This window comes from Melanaphis sacchari, unplaced genomic scaffold, assembly GCF_002803265.2.
Source record: "Melanaphis sacchari strain LSU unplaced genomic scaffold, SCAv2.0 Contig11_pilon_pilon, whole genome shotgun sequence".
Lineage (NCBI taxonomy): Eukaryota > Metazoa > Arthropoda > Insecta > Hemiptera > Aphididae > Melanaphis > Melanaphis sacchari.
In genome coordinates this window covers 6,608,766-6,628,690 of record NW_020270469.1, presented here as the reverse complement: position 1 = coordinate 6,628,690, position 19,925 = coordinate 6,608,766, and the positions used below count along the sequence as shown (strand labels likewise).

At 27.2% G+C, this 19,925-nt stretch overlaps 4 protein-coding genes across 7 annotated transcripts in view; 1 reads left to right on the top strand and 3 right to left on the bottom strand.

Moving 5' to 3' along the window:
- The window catches only part of LOC112604313 (putative leucine-rich repeat-containing protein DDB_G0290503), an 8,843-nt gene extending 6,661 nt beyond the window's left edge, over positions 1 to 2,182 (bottom strand). For 2 of the 3 annotated variants that reach the window (XM_025353283.1, XM_025353281.1), the window contains exons 1-2: positions 2,041 to 2,182; positions 15 to 689 (exon numbers count right to left, since the gene is read on the bottom strand). In XM_025353283.1, coding sequence (XP_025209068.1) covers positions 15 to 689; positions 2,041 to 2,085 — 720 coding nt within the window. In that variant the 5' untranslated portion in view covers positions 2,086 to 2,182. Of the gene's footprint in view, positions 1 to 14; positions 690 to 1,049; positions 1,149 to 2,040 lie in introns of those variants that run through there. The other variant, XM_025353282.1, reaches the window with a different exon arrangement.
- A 357-nt stretch (positions 2,183 to 2,539) lies between these two features.
- On the bottom strand, positions 2,540 to 7,164 carry LOC112604335. The gene is made up of 6 exons (XM_025353313.1): positions 6,923 to 7,164; positions 6,749 to 6,859; positions 5,876 to 6,115; positions 3,189 to 5,779; positions 3,010 to 3,115; positions 2,540 to 2,942 (listed from the first exon to the last, which is right to left on the bottom strand). The coding sequence occupies exons 1-6, from the start codon at positions 7,052 to 7,054 to the stop codon at positions 2,670 to 2,672; spliced, it is 3,453 nt and encodes a 1,150-aa protein (XP_025209098.1). The 5' UTR covers positions 7,055 to 7,164; the 3' UTR covers positions 2,540 to 2,669.
- A 3,380-nt stretch (positions 7,165 to 10,544) lies between these two features.
- Positions 10,545 to 11,664, top strand: LOC112604339 (UPF0428 protein CXorf56 homolog). The gene is made up of 4 exons (XM_025353317.1): positions 10,545 to 10,788; positions 10,932 to 11,088; positions 11,146 to 11,374; positions 11,441 to 11,664. The coding sequence occupies exons 1-4, from the start codon at positions 10,668 to 10,670 to the stop codon at positions 11,594 to 11,596; spliced, it is 663 nt and encodes a 220-aa protein (XP_025209102.1). The 5' UTR covers positions 10,545 to 10,667; the 3' UTR covers positions 11,597 to 11,664.
- Positions 11,662 to 16,307, bottom strand: LOC112604338 (conserved oligomeric Golgi complex subunit 6). 2 transcript variants are annotated; one of them, XM_025353315.1, is made up of 12 exons: positions 16,273 to 16,307; positions 15,967 to 16,181; positions 15,387 to 15,497; positions 14,983 to 15,146; positions 14,684 to 14,903; positions 14,293 to 14,417; positions 13,903 to 14,117; positions 13,645 to 13,805; positions 12,843 to 13,073; positions 12,627 to 12,788; positions 12,375 to 12,539; positions 11,662 to 11,971 (listed from the first exon to the last, which is right to left on the bottom strand). In XM_025353315.1, the coding sequence occupies exons 2-12, from the start codon at positions 16,036 to 16,038 to the stop codon at positions 11,720 to 11,722; spliced, it is 1,878 nt and encodes a 625-aa protein (XP_025209100.1). In that variant the 5' UTR covers positions 16,039 to 16,181; positions 16,273 to 16,307; the 3' UTR covers positions 11,662 to 11,719. The 2 variants fall into 2 exon arrangements, with proteins under 2 accessions (XP_025209100.1, XP_025209101.1); XM_025353316.1 differs by having other exon boundaries at positions 15,967 to 16,139; positions 16,273 to 16,287.
- Positions 16,308 to 19,925: the final 3,618 nt, after the last annotated feature.

Sequence of the window (19,925 nt, the reverse complement as noted above, 5' to 3'; positions counted from 1 at the left end):
TCTTTAATTTCTATGTTATTTTTGTTGGGCGTTGAATTAACTTTCGTTGTCGGATTTAAAGACGGCTGTGATGGTATCTGAGACAATTTTGGCTGATTTGATGAAAGTGGAATTGGAGACGTCGTTTGCGACAAAGTTCCTTGGTTTCTAGCGTTATTCATATCTTCACCAAAATCTTGTAATTTTTCTTGTATTGGTGGATTTAAGTTCATTGGCAGTTGTTGTTGGTATTCTTTTGGTGGAGGTCCGACTGTTCCGTAAGAATGAGAAACTCCTTGTCTACTACCATGTAATGGTAAATATAAATTATTCGATTGTGGTACATGAGATTGTTGATTTTGATTTACAGTCAAAGGTGGCTGAAATGTATTCATGTGTTGGACATTATGGTGTACTGCTTGAGACATAGGTTGCAAATGGTTTTGTTCTTGTGGTGTATATTGCTGTGGTGCATTATACGGTTGCGGCATAGAAGGTTGTTGTTTATAATTAATGTATTGTTGATTATTTTTATTATTCAGATAAGTACTTTGTGGAAGGTCAGGATATCTCATGTTGTTATAATTTGTCATTCCTTGAGGTAGCGATTGGTCTGGTTGACTTGGCCACGAGTTATGCGCTCCTGCATTTTGTCCATGAAACGGTATTGAATCTGTAGGATTGTTTTGAAAACAATCAACAGATAGAATCTGTAAACAATTTTTTTATTTTTACTATATTTATAACATGTTTTTATCAAATGTTATAATACTATTAAAATAGTAATTTTCGATTGTTTATTTTTAACAATTTGAAATATAAAATGATTCTTTTGACCACAATAGATACAATATATATTTTGTGCAATACCTAGTGTTTATTTTAATAAAGTAAATATTATCTTAGTTACTTATATATGGTCGTAAAGTTACTAGCATTAGGGATTCGGATTCCTTAAGATTATTTTTGTATAATATGCCATAGTATAGTGTTTATAAGAATATATTGTAATGCGCGATACAATGACAAAATTATCCCTCGTAATTACGTCACTGGTATATTATACTTACTCTAACAGCTTACAGCAAAACTCGCATCCGCTCAGGACACTCATCAAAGGGTTAACTGTCTAGAACGTCTTAAGCAGGAAAGTTTTTTACGTGGGTATTAAAAATAATTAAATAGTTAAAATGTTGAATTTATTTACATATATATTAATTATTGAACAAAATTTATTATTAATTATAATTAATTTTTCTTTCGAATTTAATTAAAAAATAAATACATATTTTAATTATTATTTTTTATTTATATTAATAAAAGTATCTATTTTATTAGGTTGAGGCCTTTTGTTGTTGAGATTTTTAAATTGGCTATTATGTGCTATTATGGAATTGTTAGGGACCGACGGAAAACAGTGTCTCAAGAAAGTTTTACTGTATTTAATTGAAAATTTTGAAACTCACTCAAACAGTTCATTCATTTTTTAATGAAAAAATTTATGATTACCAAAACGATCAGCAGACAGCGATCATATCTTACCAAACCCAAATTGATGAATAAATAGTATGTAGTAAGTACTTACCTACCTACTACTTACTATAAAAAGGTTGCATACTTTACTAATGTAAAAAAATATGTGTTAACTGACAAGAATACTAGTTTTAGAAAATATATAATTTATAAAAGCAATAATGTAATAATTAAGTTTTCTTCAAGAGTAAACACCTTACGAAAATGTTTGCTTTTAATTGTATATATTAAGATCTATATTCTATGCAATATGAACTTTACAAAACAAAAATATCTGATCATGAAAAAGATAGCTCAAACTCCTAGAATCTAGATAACTAGATAGTCGAATATTATTAGTTTTTTATTTAAATAAAATTATATAATTATAGTGAAAATTTAAAAAAACAATGTATGAGAATGTTTGAAATATTTTTTTGGTCTGTCAGTATTTATAAAGAACTTCAATATAATATAAAGGTCTTCAGTAACATTTAATGATAGTATATAAATGGATTATCATTTTAAAATAATAATATAATACATTACCTTTGACAGCAAAAAAAAAAATAATCCATATTTTACTGCTCCCATAACTCTTTATGTCAAAATCCTTGAATTTATGGGGTGTATACAATTTTTAACAATTTAAATACATATGTTCAAACTGCGTACTGAATACAATACAATATCAAGGAGTGAAATCAAGTAAATATTTACCAAAACTAACAACAAAAGTATAATCAATATTAAAACAATTAAATTGCATATTGGTGTCATTCAATGACTTGACAATTGATTTGATATTATAGTATGGGCATGTAACAAAAATATAGCTTTTTAATAGAAAAAATAATTATTAACAATTTTTAACATTATAAACCATTCATAATATAATATAATAATATAATAAATTATATTTTCTAAATAAAAATAATCACATTGTTTTTAAACTTAAGATATTCTTTGTTAGTATAAATTAATAAAATGTTATAACAATTATGATTTATGAATCATATAAATAAATTTAAAAATAATGTGTATTCAAACATTTTAGTTTCAACATATTTTGATAACTTCATAAACATGAGATGCTTCTTTATACAACATATAATTAGTATTTTTAAGTAATATAAAATAAATAATTTTTTTACTTCTATATCTTAATTCTAACATATTTAGTATTTTCTTTGACATACAATACATTGAATATTATCAGTTTGATGACGAATGCATACAGTATGAAACGAATGTCCACATCTAAATGATATGAGTCCATTATTTTTACCTCTAATTAAAGGATCAGAGTTTAATGGTAATGAACACCAAATACAATTACTATTCTTTACATCAATTTGCGTACCCCAGTGTGATTTTTTTGATAATTGGTTTTTAAATGAAATAGTCTCACCTATTTCTTCTTCCAAAGTTGTTAACATATTTTTACAATTCTGTCAAAAAACAAATTATAAATAAAATATGATTCTGTAGATTATTTTAAAAAATGTTGACTCTTACCTCTGTGCCTATCATTGTTATATTATTATGATATTTTAATGTATTGATCAAAGCCTTCTTTAAGTTTAAATCAACTAGCTGAGTCAAAATAAAACTTTGATAAAACCTAAACATAACAAAAAATTATAACTGATTTTTATCAGATTTAATACAACATAATATATATTATTTATAATTACCAATTATCAATATCTCCGGGTGGTATATTATTTCTATGTTTGAAGAGTAAACTTTTAGTTTCTTCTTGACTTAAATATTGAAATGCTAAAGATGTTAAATCAGTCCATGCAATTCCTTGATTTTTTTCTCCAATATTACCACAATTCAAACAAAGGCCATTTTTAAAATAATGATTTAATGTAAAAAGTTTGTCAAACAACAATTCATTTTTGTTGATTATATGTACATCTAATTGATCCACTAATCCCAAATGGATAGCAAGAATAATTTTTGTATGCTTTAAACCATTCAGATTTATAACAGATTTTAAAAAAACAGGCCATAAATGAGGCACTTGCTTACAAAAACATTTTATTACATCTTCCAAAGAGTTTGTGGTAACATTACATTTTGTGAATTTATGTAAAATGTTATGTAATTGTTCCAAATTTACTTCAGCACTAGATAAATAATCAATAAGTATTTGTCCAAGCTTTTTGAATTTACCATTAATACTATCTAATGGAAATCCACATTTACATAAATGTTTTTTATCTTGATTTAATATTAAAAAACTATAAACAGCATAATACAGAATATTACAATCAGTAAAAATACTTTTATCAAAGTGTGATAAGTAAGATAAAAATATTGCATTGCATTTTTTGCGATAACTTGGTTCTAAATGAACCGAAAATTTTATTAATAAATAAAACACAAATATTGGCTTGATGTTTCGTTTATATCCAAGTACACGGAATGATTCAATTTGATCCAATCTCAAAAATACGTACATTGAATTTAAGTACATTAATAATGGTTCTTCGCTCTTTCCATTATTATTAGAATTCATTTTCAAGATCTTACAAAATATAGCATAAGCACATTTCAAGTTACCATTGAGCAAAAATTCATAAATACTACCTACTTCTATAACTTGGCCAAATAATGTAATTAGCTCACTGACTTCCAGATCTTTTTTAAAATCATTTTCATCTAAATAGTAAGTCAAAAATTCTGGGTAGTCAAATTTATTGACAATCAGGATATCTTTTTCATGTATTTCAGCCCATTTTATTACTAAATTATTAATGAAACCATCATTAATTGCTTTCTTAATAGTGTTCAAATGTTTTTCTTTCAAATACTGTTGAAATGGAAACATTGGCTGTTTAATATGTAATACATTTTCCAAATTAGATTTCACTTCACATACACCATTACACAAGTGTTGTAAACAGTCTACATCTAATTTATATCCATTTTGAAGTTTTTTACATATTTTTAAAATAGGAAGTAAATTGAGTTTTTCACGATGTCCAAGGTCTAATTTATAATTGGAAACATCTACTTCACTTTCATCAACAGGTGGTGGTTCTGGTCGATTAATATTTGATATTTCATAAGGCACCAAATTATTTTTACCTGTACTAGCAGTTAGATTATTTAATGTATCTTTAAGAGTTTTACTACTTTTTGCAATTTTATTGGTAACATTTGACCCTATTTCCATTAGAGTATCATGAAATACTTCAGAAGTAGTTAATGAAACAAATGGAATTGAAGGAATGTTTAACTCCATATACATCTGATCAAAAACTTGTTTATTGTTTAACTTGGAATAATCATTAGATGGATACTGTTCAGACTTTTTAACTTTTTCTAAATTTATATGTATATTTGGCATAGATTTGTAATGTAATACAAGTTTATCAGACTTTATAGAAATTAAACTATAACTTCTTTGTAATCTAGAATTGTTTTTAACGTATACATAATTTTTTAAAGAGTAAATTCCGGATGGCAACTTAAAAAATTGCTGTTTTAAATGATAAGTTTTTTTAATTTTTGAGATTAAATTGTTTGTATTAACTGGCAAGTCTATTTTTTGATCTATATTTACAAGCGGGTATAACTCATTAATAATGCATTTTGTACTTATTATTCTATCATAATAATGTTCTATTAATGAAACACAGGTATTGTAATCTTCACATTCATAACAATTAACCAAATAATTTTGAAGTGGAGTAATCTTTTCAATAATAAGCTCACTATTTGAGCACCATATATATATAGTATCTTCAATGTATTTGACGTTTTGTATATTATTATATCCGTCACACCACAATAAAACATTAACTCTTAACATATCCAGTATAAATATGCTATTTGATGTATATGTAAGTAAACAATTATCCCAAATTGTATATAGTTTTTTAAAATTCAAAGACTGTGGTAGCCAATTTTTACCCGAAATTCTTGATAAATCTAATGGTTTTTGTGCACTAACATTAAGTGTTGGTGGTATGGCTAAACAGTATTTCAGTTGATGTGTACTTTTTACAATACCGTTTAACTCTGCTTCCCAAATCCTTGAACCTGGCCGTGCAGAAAATATTTTCTTTTCATTCCATGTAACAATACAACAACCATAATCACCATCCCTAGTTTTTTGTCCAATTTGTTTAAATTGTTCTTTGGACATATCACAAACATAACATCTTGTCAATGTTGAGATCACTAAAATATCATCAGAGCTATCTATTTGAATTACTCTTGAATCCAGTTCAATCATAGTATACGGTGGGGTTTGGAAAATAGCCTTTCGCTGAAAAATAGAAAATTTATTATACCATATTTTGAACTATAAGGCTGCATTGCTTAAGTTTTAAGCTACATGCATAATATATTAATTTATACTTACAACAAATAATGATACATAAATTGAAGTGACTTTTCCATTGCAATCACCAAAATATATTTGATTCTTTGAAGTCCATTCCATAGTAGTGATCTCATGTCCTAAATGTTCAGTAGACTTATTTATCAACTTTGCACCAATTCCATTTTCATTTCTTTGTAAAACACAAACAATGCCTTTTTGTGTACCAAATGCAATGAGATCTTCATCTTTAGATACAGCAATTTGAGTCACAGACCCTTCCTTTACATTAATTCATAAGTTTACATTAATTATTAAGTTTTTTTTTTTTTCGTATGGCACTTATGTCCAAGAGTAGCCCCGAAGGCCTATAGTTTGGACGCCTATTTGGCAGAATTTTTATTGGACACCTGTAGGTTTCTGCCATGCCTGTGTGGTTAGAAATTATTAAGTAAAGTTCTATCATTAGGAAAGTATTGACAATTTAACACAACAATTAAAACAAATACTATTTAATTAGATGTTTATACCCATATTGATAATTATTACACATAATTGTATTTTAATATTATAACACTTAAATTTATAAATGTATCTTTTACTATATGTAACTACTAGGTAGGTATATTAAATAGATAATAATAGATGAAATTAAACTTTAGTATCTACCTAATTAATAATTAATACAGGCTTTACTTATAAATTATAAGTAATAAATAGTAAATTGATAAAACAAATTTTTATTTGTATATCTATGATGTATTATGTTTCATTTTTAACTATAAATTATTTACTAATATTCAAGAAATCAGTTTAAAAAATACCAGTTTCCTTAAAAATGTGTGTTTTTTAAAATTAAAAATAAAATATATTTTGTCCCAGGATTTTTATCTTACTAATATTATGTGCACTCACTTTATTTGGAAGTAGTTGTATAAATTCACAAGGTTCTCTACGAAATACATACAATCCACCACTGGAAGCCCCAAAAATGACAAAGTTCTGGGATACTTCCAAACAAGTGTACTAAAGCAAGAAAGAAATATTTTAAAAATGTATTAAATAATAATTAAAATAACTCTCACTGACTTTTATTCTTTGAGTGGTTTTCAGAGGTGAATTTAGTATATTTTTAATGTCAATTCTATTTAACAATAAAATATGATCCGGCATATTTTTGTCATTGGTATGGTCTTGTAACACAGCCATTTTTAAATTCATGCAAATCGATACTTATGCGTCGAAAGTAGAGAAGGAAACGATTATTAATTTTATTCGATTTGGCATTTTATAAAATACATTGTTGAAAAAACACGAGTGTAAAATGTAAAAACTTGAATATCTTATAATTTACATGATTCTATGGACTGACCTAAACAGGTGATAACAGAATCTGTTAAACCGATAAGGTGATTATTTCAGGTTTTTTGTACAATTTGTGATAAGAAACGTGATATGTAAAATAAATGATATGTTTAATTTTTACAGTTGCAATTACATGAATACGTTTTGACTGTTTTGAGTATTATTTACCGTCACCGAATAAATTACAAACCCTAATACCGTACGATGAAAAATGATGACACATGAATGTGCGGTCGGCCACCGATGAAAAAGCACTATAATATTAAATCATGTAAAACTAAAGTCAACAAAGGCTACTTTATTTTGAAAACAAAAAAAAAAAATCGTAGATAGGCTATAGCCTATAATCTATATTGTATAATTTTCTAATAGGTACAACTAATTTAAATAAATTGTATTGAAATATTAAATTAACATGTTATTAATTAGTAATTACTATTATGGGGTTATTATTTTAGGTTTGTTTTTTCAGGGACTATATTTCCGGGGGTTTTTACTAGAAGAATCACATATTATGAAATATTTAAATTAGGTAAAAATGATTGACGAAAAATGTGAAAATGACTTGAGTCATACATATATTTTACAATACAATCTAGATAAAATAAAGTTTATAAATTAGAAAGGGGAAATCAGAGAAATATTATACGATAGAAAATATTGAAGTAGATATACCGGTAATCTTGGTAAAATTTCGGTGTAAACATAATATAATTGAGTATAATTCAGGGCAAATGGCGATCTGTTTTATAAGTAATTTAAAAATCTAGCAATAGTGATTTCTTAGTTTTAGTGTAATTAAGACTATATAAATTTACGTCTAAGCGTAGGACTATGTAGGAGGAGCTAGGTGAATTGGGTCCGCGATAATTTGGGTTCGTTTTGAAAGTTGAGTCCCGGCTATAAATCATTGGCGCAATTAGGTCTGAAATATTAAAAACTTAAAACTTTAATATTTCATATTTATATAATTTATTTTTGAATAATTGTTATAATAATAGGTACCTACGTCATATTACATACAGTGTGGTACACGGTACACCGCCTGGACACTAATTAATTCTACACATGATGTTAATGTTTGAATAGACAGGTATTCTTTTCTAGCCACTTTTCTCCAAAAATGAGATAGGTACCGTAATGTCGTAACTTTGATTAAACCTAATTAAGATAAATACATATTATATACGAGTATACGAGCGTATACAAGTGTTTGTATTATTCGTCTGTATTTTTTTTTTGTATCAGTTAGTAGTTATCATCGATTTTGATGATGATTATTGATTATGTACAGATACACGTACGATATCTGGGCTATTTCATTATATTTTTAGTAGCCTGCTGAACGTCAACTTGTGACTATATCGTGTCTTACAGCTTTACAGTTACACAATTTTACAGTTATTGTTTTTTTATAAATTTTGGAAATGGAAATAATGGTTAGCGAAAAAAACAAAACTGTTATTATAAAATATGGTCATAAGTTTAGGTTTCACAAAATGTTATACCATATATTATTTATTGAGAACATAATATTATAAAATCCACATACATTTTAATTTATATATTTTTTTCCGGGACTCAACTTACCTACAACCTTTTTTTTCCGGGACCCAATTTACCAATCCCGTGTAGGAGCTTCGGTTAAATAAAATTTTCTGTATAATAAATAGGTACATCTTTCCGTGTGTTGCGGGGTCGACCAGTTCTTCCAGGTTGCCTCGGAGACACTCAGCCCCTTTATATAACCGCGGGGTTGTCTCTTCCGGGCAGTAGTCCCGGATGACTCCGGGGGTCCTACCCGGGGCGCCACCTCACCTCGGGCGCCATAATGAGTGACCGCCGCGGCCAGAGCCCGACGGATTATCGCCTGAGTCAGACCCCTTCTACTAAGGCGGTACTCCCACAACCACCACGAGTCCTTCCTCAAGTGTGCCTTTCCCGGTGCGGGCGAGCGCGAGTCCTCGGTGAGTCCACGCGGTCGTGCGCCTCAGGTCCAGCACCCCCGGAGCGTCGAGGCGCTATTAGCAAGCCGACTCGACGGGGCTTACTCCGAGTCCCGTGATACAAGGTTTGAACCCGGCGTTCAGGCCCTCGCAACTGCCTTGTCCGCAAGCAGGTCGATTGGGGCACCACTGTGTGTACCGCGACGACCCCTTTATAGCGCGTACGGTTTTTGTTCTTTATCGACAGATTGCCGTTTCTGCCGAATAAATAGGTACAGTGACAAACTTAGAATTCGTTTATAGGGGGGGGGATTACCATTTATAAACATACCTATATATGGATAAAAAATGTTTATAAAACTGTATTCTTCTTATATTTAAGGTACCTACTACCTATAGTGAAATTAAATTTTTAAAAATGCATATTTTATGGTCTATAACAAAGTAACAACATTTTACAACTTAATATTTTTTCATCTTGATGCTTTTGATAATTCATTAAGTATAGTCTGTTGAGATTTCAATATTCCGGTGAATATTTAACATTGCTAATCCGCTTAAGCGAGATTCTCCGGTTGTATTCCGTAGATAGGTTTTGAGACGGCGAAGAGTCAAAAAAGTCCTTTCGGGAGTGGCCGTCGTTACTGGTAAAGTAACAAAAATAATTAGAAGTTTTCGTAAAATTGGAAATATTGTTTCATCGCTTACACGTAAAGTCGAATGGGTATTTTTAATATTTTTATTTTCTTACTTTGTTTATACTTCCACCATAGTCCATAATCTAAGTTTTCCAATACTTTCTTGTTCACTGCAATTTATAATCTCTTCATAATGATGTATCAAATTTACAATGTCAGTCTTGAATTGTTTTTTGAATTTAAAATTATTTATTTTTAATGGCAAAAGATGTTGAAAGCTTGACAAAATTTGTTTATGATCTAACAAACGTTTTTGAATTTGAGTAATGAAAAAATCTAAAAATGGAATGAATAATGAAACGCGAAAATATTTACAAATATACAAACCTTTATCAATTGTAATATTCCATAAAAGAAATCATTATACATGTTTTACTTATGGTGGGAGGGTTAAACCCTTAACCCCTAACCCCCGTCAGTACGCAATTGAATAGATAATTATCTGTTTAGTATAAAATTATAAATTTATCATAATAGTAAAAGTATTAACTATAATCATTTTATTTTATTCCTTTGTTCAGTGGTAATACGTAGCAAATGTCTTCATACATCTTAATTCTTAAGTGTCTGAAATGTATTAAAAATTAAAAAAGCAACACAACCAGTAGGCAGTAACCTCGGAACAATTTAGTTGATGCAACCAAATGTACAAGTATTCTTATCACAAATTTTATGAAAATTAGTTTCTTATCTATGATTCACCACTCACCCGATAATGTGGTGTACACTTATAACGTTGTTGTTGTTTAAATAAAAGAATACAATAACTGAATAACACAAAATATTTGGTTTATCGGATAGGTGGTATTAGTTTTATATTTTAAAATGCCAAAAGTAGTTTCTCGCAGTATAGTGTGTTCGGACACCAAAGACCAAGAAGAATATAATGAGGAGAAGCCCCTACACTCGTATTACTGTTTGTGTGGTCAGATGACGTTGATTTTGGGTAAGCAATCGTTAAAATTTATTAGTTTTAATTTTTAAATCCAGTTCAAACAGTATACTGTTTCGAATTTTCCCAAATGTTGTTTTTGATCTTCGTAGATAATATTCTTTATCAACGGTTATATTTAAGTTTACTGATTTTAGATTGTGCTTTGGAAAAACTACCACTACGCAAAAGGGATGGAGCCCGAGTAGTTGATGGTTCTAAACATGCCAATAAAATGACCTACGATCAAGATGAAATTGTGTATCTGAAACGACAAGAAGGCATCGAAAAACAACATAGATTGAAGTGCAAAAAGTTTGTGAACCTTAATCATCTCTTTTAATTCAATACTTACCAAGATTTATTTTACAGGTGTGGTTTATTTTTGTACTATAAACACCAGGCAAATAATAATGTTTATTTTATTGTACATGGAGCTTTGGTCAAATGTACTGGTGAGGGTCCCAAAATGGATATTTATAATCAAGTGGCTGTTGAAAAACCAAAGAAAATCATGGTCACCAAACACACTAAGAATATGGGCAAGTTTAGTTCAGTGACAGTATCAACTATTGACGAAGAAGAAGATGAAATTGAAGCGGTTAGTGATTCTAGTGATTCTATAAAATATTGTGATATTTGATACTATTAATATATTATTTTGCAGAGGGAAGTAGCAGATTCATATGCAAATAATGCACGTATAATTGAAAAGCAGTTGGAGAGGAAAGGTATGAACAAACGTAAGACAGCGGAATTCGTAGAACCAGAAATTACATTAGATATAAAAAGACACGCTCGTGGTACATTGCTAGAGAAATAATATTTTATTTTTATTTTTTGTAATGTAATATTACTTTGTTATTTGTAAATAAATAAATGTTTGACTTGTGATTGGAGTGTAATTTTGTTTTAAGATTGAATTGATTTATATTTTATACACAAATTAATTTAATGACAGATTTTCATCATTGATTAACATTTGATACACGAGATCTGGTGTTCTTGACATCAATGCTGATGGATTATCATATTCATTAGTGGGATTGTGTACATGTTCGTATAGCTGTTTATAAACAGCAGAAATCACTTCGTTAGATTGTCGCCTAACCTTACTTAAATGTAAAGGATTTTTTAGACAACCAATTTGTGGTACTGCTACAGTATGAGGCATGACTAGCATGCTTTCTAATTTACCCTGTAACATGATAATTATTAATTAATATTAAAATTAAGTAAAAGTAAATTCAGTTAGGGAACATTAAATTTATAGAAAATATTAATATTAATGCTCTGTCCAATGAAAGAACAAGCCAATCTCATAAGACACTTGTCATTGAGATTGGTTCCCTTGTGGTAGGATGTCAAGTTTGGATGCACAGAAGGGCCAATTTTTATCACTGGACAGAAAACAATAAAATGTAATCCATCAGCCAGGTCCACAGATTGTAAAATAGGAGAAACAAAAAAAAAACACTATTCTGTTGTTTCTGTGTAGACCTAGATTTCTGTGTTTATTATTGCATGTAATCCCTATTATAAATTTAAGGTTACACACTACATAGAATTATATCAAACGATAGTCAATTATGTGCAATTACCAAAAAGTTTATCAGATTTTCAGCTTCCATTCCTTGGATCTGAGATAGTGGAATATTTGCACCAGGACCTTGTAAAATTGTTTGGATTTCCTCAAGATTTAAGTGTGTGACAAGATAGTTTGCTTGTTCAGTAGAAACAATTTCTATTTGCTCAGCCATTTGAGCCTTGAAGTATGATTAATAATATTAGATCTAATGTGCTGCCATCAAGATAATATTATATAACTATTTATTTATTTTTTGTTAACACACCTGCAATTTTTCAAGTTTGTCCTCAACATACTGGTACTGCTTTAGAGTTTCATGTATGTCATACAAACAATTGAGATGGTAAACAGCCATGTCTAATGGGGTTAGTCGAGAAGCACTTAAATTGATTGCTTGAAGTAATGGTTCCAATACACAAGATACTATCTAAAAATAAAAAAATAAAGCAAAAAATTCACAGTATTAATTAATCAATAATACCATGGATGTGTCTTCTTGTTTGTCTTCAGTAACTGCAGCCACTGACAACACTTGCCTAAGGATATTTAATAAATGTCCAATACCAGGTGATGGAGATAAATCTAATGGTGGTGCTTCAATACGCTCCAAAAGAGTATCCCGTACTAAATTTTGAAGTTTATTTAAAAATACGCATTCCATAGTTTTATGTAATTCTTCAATTGTTTGACACAGTTGTCCAGAGGGTACTGTCTAAAACCAAAATTTTAGTTTAATTAACAAATTGTATAGCTTAAAGAAAAACATATTAGGTATGGTATTAGTCTGTTATTGTCCTGCCAATTAGAAGACATAATTAAATTAATAATTTAGTTAAATCAAATATAACATAGTATATTATAAGAAATTATTATACATTTAATTTTTAATTTTATTAACAATATATTAAATATTAAAAAAAAAATTTATTAATTATGGTCTCTCAATTGCACGGTTTACACTTGGTGAGTGTTTACATTTTTATAACCAGAGACTATTGACAAGTATACCTAATACTAAGGCCATACTACTACTTATGTTCTTGTAAGGTTAGTTTTATAAATATAAATCAATAAACATTACTTAAAACTAATATCAGAAGAAGGTTGATTATATTTATTATTTTGACTTAAAAATGTAGTTTTATAAAAAATAGTTTTTTTTTTTTATCATAAAATATTATTAACCAAAAGTATTAGGCTGAATTTATATTGCCATTCATCATTTATATATACAAATTATAGCAACGTATAAGTCATTATTTTAGGTTTATTTATTAACTTACTTTAATTACTATTTGGAAATAAAATTTCAATGAACTAGCAACACCATAGAGGTCAATTGGGTTTTCATTCATATGCAGTATACTCTCTACACGTGATGCTAAAGGACTGCACAATCCTTCAGTTATGCTACTCATACATAATGCTATTTCTTCATCAACATCTATATCAATAATGAAATTAGACAGAAATATTTTGATTTGATTACATGTTTGGTATTAAATCATAAAACAATGATGAACGTACAATAGTATACTTACTTAATTTATCACAGTTTTTTAACAGATAAGCAAGATACTTTCTTTCAATTGGAACATGATCAATCAACCATGATAACATGTTGTTAATGTATTGTCGTATGTCCTTTGAAAATGTTTTCAATGATGTATCATTTGAACTGTTTGCTGCTAGAGCATCTATAAATCTTTGTGCAACTATAGATTGTCTAACTGTACAGTATTCTTCTAGCACATATCTAAAAAAGAATACTTTAATTTATTTTTAATAAAATATTAAAAATTTATTAACATAAAAAAAAATGTGTTATATTGTAGCAAGGGAAAAATTAAAGGAAATCTAATTGAAATTGATGAAATTATTGTAATAATTATATTGAGTTGAGAGAAGAAATAGTCAGGGTAAAAACTTACTTGAATAATACTGGTCGGTCTTGTAACACTTCCATAGAAAATACAAGTAGAGGACCAGTGACTGTTGATTCAATGTCTTTACAATATAACTGGGTCCATCTATATAATACTTCCATCGCCATTTGCTACAGTTAATAAAATGTTTAACAAATATAAATATAAGTAAAACAATAGTATATTCATTGTTTGTTCATTAAATATCAAAATGATATATTCAATTTTCTTGTTACATAAATTCTTAAATCATAATTAATATTTTAATAGCAATTAATATTAAATTGAATCTAATTTGTAACTCTTTAATGCCAACTCAAGATAAAATAACAGGAGGTAGATAAACTAATTAGGTAATATTTCTTGGTAAATGTTATTATTCTAAAATAAACATTACCTGATAGGTGGAAATTTGTTCCATTAAACTAAGCGCGGATGTTTGATGACCTGCTTGCATAAGCACTTTACAATTGTTGCTAATATTTTGGGTTTTACGTAGAGCTGTAAAAAATTCAGGAGTAACATTATTAGAACGCAGACAAGCCACCTCTGAAGAACTCAATTGGAATGTTTTCACATATGCATTTGCCAATAACTGTTGGTTGGATACACTTTTTCTAAACACAAACATCAATGAAATAATGTTTAATTTTTTTATTATTAAATGAAATATATTGATTATTTAGTGAGATGTACCTCTCAAGTTGTAATCGTTTTGTGAGTTCAATTAAGTTCTGAGTGTCTGTTTTAGTGTCTTTCAATTGTGATGACATTGACATGACAGATGCATTTAAGGAATTCACATTGTCATGTAAAGCATTTATAGCATTTTTCACTTTTTCAAAAGATGCTAAAAAATTCTAAAAAAAAAAAAAAATAGTAATTTTAATAATAAGAGTAATAAACTAATAAACTAATGAATAAATTGTTTGTTTATTTATAGAACAGTAAATTATTATATTATCTAGGAAAATTTTTAGGTAATACGAGTAAGTATACTTATATATTTTAATTTGGTAATATTATCTGATACAGAATATAAATATAAATATTAAAAATTTAGTTATTTTGCATAATATATTTTATTCAAAAAAACTTACTTCATTCAATGCTAGACTTCTTTTTTCTATTTTGGTTCTTAAGCCTCTTCTACATTCTAAGGTATTTTCAGTATAAAACTCTGATATCTCTTTTAACGCTTCTAGTGCATCCTACAATATTTTTTTACAACAATATTATGAGTCATAAATATGTCTAGGTTAGTTGGTAAATATATATATATGTTATAGCTATAATAAAGAATTAGAATTATTTTCTTGTACTCAAAATTTCTAGAAAAATTTAAAGTATAAGTTGTTAAATAAATAAAATAGAAAAGTATTTTAAGTACATTTCTTCACACACAATTTTCATAGGTACAAAGTCTACACTTGAAACCAAACCCTTCTTGAGCTAAGGCAGTTTTAAATAACAAAATATAACATTGCCTTTACACATTTTACTCCGTAAGACCTACTTATGTTAGTAATTTATATACCTACTAAAATATATATTATATTATAATATTAATAGCTATCTATAGTACTTACAAGCAATATTATTCAATTGTTTTAATTTTGGTATAGGAACACCATCTTAACAAAATAAAGTTAAACTATATTATATACAGAATAAATTTACCTTGTCACTTTCTAAATGTGTCTCCAGTACACTGGTAACCCTTTTTGATATTGCATCTTCGTTTACAGCCATGATAATGTTTGATGTTAAGGTTCAATTATTGACCAATTTACTATTTTATATTTTTATTTTTACAATACAATGATAAATATGTTTCACTTCAATCTGAAAAGCTACATTGTTTGTTGAATCACTAAATGATAATTTAACTGCACCTATTCAAGAATATAATTTAAATAGTAAGTAAGTCTCCCAATGTTTTGTAAAATATTATAATGATTAGTGAATTAGACATTGGTTACTTACTAAAAATAATGGTTTAAGTAACATACAAAATATAGAAATGCAAAAAAAAATTAAAAGGTAATAAGCTAATAACAGTAATTAAAGTGTTAGATAGTAGATACAACAAAATATATCTATTTTATCGCAGTAGTAGATTAGTAGGTACTGACATATACTAATCTATAGTACTGGATACCTATGAGCATTGATTATAGAATAATGGTAAATATTATTAAATATTAATAATGAACATTATGAACACTCAACTACAGAATAAATAATATTCAAAATATTGTGACTAAACTAATCACACGTTAACATTAAATACGTACTTATCAGTTATCAGTTATGCTTATCACTATTAATATCATTTATTAATAAAAATAAAAATTCAATTCAATACCGAATAGGTAGATTACCTACATACTCATAGGCGTAATAAAGTCAACTATTTGAGGGGCTAAGAAAATATCTACAAGTCTCATGTTTAATCCAACAATAATCTAGCCCTCCCCCATAATCACCTAGCAGAAGTTTTTTTTTTTTTTTAAAGAAGAAGCAAAAACCCAAAGTACCTAGGTATTGAATTATTTGTAAATAAGGTACGTAAATTAGAAATTGATTTGTAAAAATAACTTGCCTTTTTATAATTAGAAAATTCCAGTAATAGTAAGTGTTTTCTGAATTTACATAGTCATTTGAAAATATGTGGTAAGCAAAATAAAATATTGCATTTTTTTACATTGTACTCAAGCCAATCAAAACGTAGGTAGGTATATAATAAACTGATGTGAATGAACGATTATGTATGCCAAATTTGATTTATGGATAAACCTAAGCTTAATTTAATAATCAAAGAATAGTATTCATCAATTATGAAGTAGGTATTTTAAATTTTTAAATTAAGTTAGATTATTCCTAGTTAACATTTCATATTCTGAACTTTCTGTTGATAATTTAATTTCATCTTTATAAAAAATATTCTACTTTATATTATGTACTCTATTAATTAACATTGAATTAATCATAACTCATAAGTATAATTTTATTTACTTATCTTTATGTATTATGGGATCATAGGTAGTCTATATTTTTAAGATCTGTAGGTACTTGCAAGTGTTGATCTAAATACAAGTGAAAAGGGCAAACATTTATTTATATTGCAAGTGCAATATGGATCTGGATTGTCTACTTGTTGATCATTTTGTTTTTGAATATCCTCATTGTTTGTAAGTGAATTTTTTTTTTTTAGTAACTTTACGAAATTTAAAAATATCAAATACTTTTCTTTTATCCGTTGTAATAAAAAAATAAAAATAAACTATTAAATCTTACAATAAAAATATAAATGAAAAATAAATATTAATTAATAAATGATAATCATAAATTGTTAATATGACAATAATGAGCAAACAACTCACTAGATTAATAATATATTATAATGTACAGACTACAAAGTATAGTGTAAAGAAACAAGTCTACAACACAATTTATTGTCAACTACACAACTACATAAGTGTCATGTATATTTTTGCTTTCGATAAGTTTATCGATTTATTATAGAACATATAATATATATTATAAACTATACTAATATTCAGCGTAATTGATTTTTTTGTTATTTGAGCATAAATCTATAAATACGATACCTATTGGAAATTATAATTGATAAGCTATATAAAATATTAATGTGTTATGAATAATTAATAAACATCAATAAATTATTTTGTTAGTTGTAATTAAATGATTTCAATAATTTTAATAAGCCCCCCTTCTAATTGTGCATAGTAGGTAGTCTACTATTATTTAAGATAATATAACTTTTCTTTTGTACTAAATATATAATATATATAATAATTAATAATTAATATATTACATAATTATTTATTGTTATTTGGACTGCTATATTTTTTGATTTTAAGTGAAAATTAATGTTTTTCCTTATGTTTTACAGTTATTTTGAAATGCAATGGCCAATGGACATTTTTTATTGTTGATTATATAAAGACATACGGTATTAGCTAGATCTTTTTTTTAGTTTAAACTGACGACGTCGCAGAAATGCTTTGCAGTACGTCTGTGACGCAGTAGATCAACTATCTAGATCCTGTTCATTAATCATTGCTACCGGAAACCATTTACAAAAGTCAAAGTTGAAGATTCAGGTATTTATGCAGCTTTAAAAGGTATTAGTGGATAATGGCGTAGTCAGGGAAATTGGCTTTTTATGTGTCAAATAATCTTATAAATATAAAATTTATCTCTAGTACAAATAATACAAATTTTATTTTTACAAAGTTATTTTATTTACATTTTTCTTCAAAAATCTCGTCTATACCATTGGTGTACCTACTAAATTGATTTCAAATTTTTGTTATACAAAAATAATTAAGCGTAGAAAATTTTCTCTAAATATTTTCTAGACATGATATAATTTTAAAAATATTTAGGTGACTTGGTACTTTTTATTTTAAATTTCTGTATTTTCTGTTTTTGTTTTTGTATAACATTTTTATTTGCAAGTCAAAGAGATTTAAAATTTAATACAACTTTTTCCTACGTTATTTTTTCAGCAATTAAAAATGATCGAAAATACTCAGTCATGTTTTTTTTACAATTAATTGAAGTTCAAACATTCAAACGAATAATAATGATTTACTCTTAATTATTTTTGTTATTTTTTACTATTAAAAAAATATACTTGTAGACTTTACAAACATTCCAGTATTACAAAATTATTATATTCTATACGTAATGAAATTTTTAAGACATCTTAACAAAAATTTTAGGCTATTTATAAATTATAATACGAACTTTTATTTTTTGCGGTATGTAGGTTGGATACTTACAAATTAATATCAATAACGTATGATATAATAATTTTAAGAAAATAGCATATTTTATGTTTTTGGCAGTTGACTAAAATACCTTACTTCTAAAGTTCTAAAAGCAGTATAAATTAGGTATAAGTAGTACGTAAAATCTAAATGAATGAAAATATCCCTATACAATTTAAAGACACTCACTGTCTTCCTTCAGAATTGTTTTTCGTAAGTGACGATTCATCAGTCAATTACATAGGTATAACTGTATGAGAGTTTTAACTTATAAGACACCTACGTTTTGATTACCTAAGTATATTATGTAATATCTGATATCTATATTATTATTGCTTTTAACATTATGATTTTTGAAGTTAATTGAATTATTGTTATTTAAATAGAATATGGCGATTATAGTGATGGTAAACTAAACGAAAATTATTAACTAAAAAATGAAAACTTATTAAGTGTTAAGTTTAAAACTTTAAAAAAAACTTAACTTTTTATTTACTCTCAATACCTAATTTTTTTTCTTCATATAATAGATATATGTACTATTATAAAAATATATTTACCATATGTGGCCGTATTAAGTTGAATTAAACGGGTAAAATATATCCTGTGTGGACGTTGCAAACCTCCACACACGTAGCTGTATGCATGTATCATAATATATTATATGAATCTAAATCTCCCTATATGTTCGGGCTACTTTGACATCTGAATTTTGTTGATAATTTGTTGAGATTGATCACGTGCGAGAGTTGTACAATACCGCCGGAGTTGTATGCATATATATATATATATATTATCTACCTTACTATCGTTATATGGAAACTTTTGCAAGTAGCA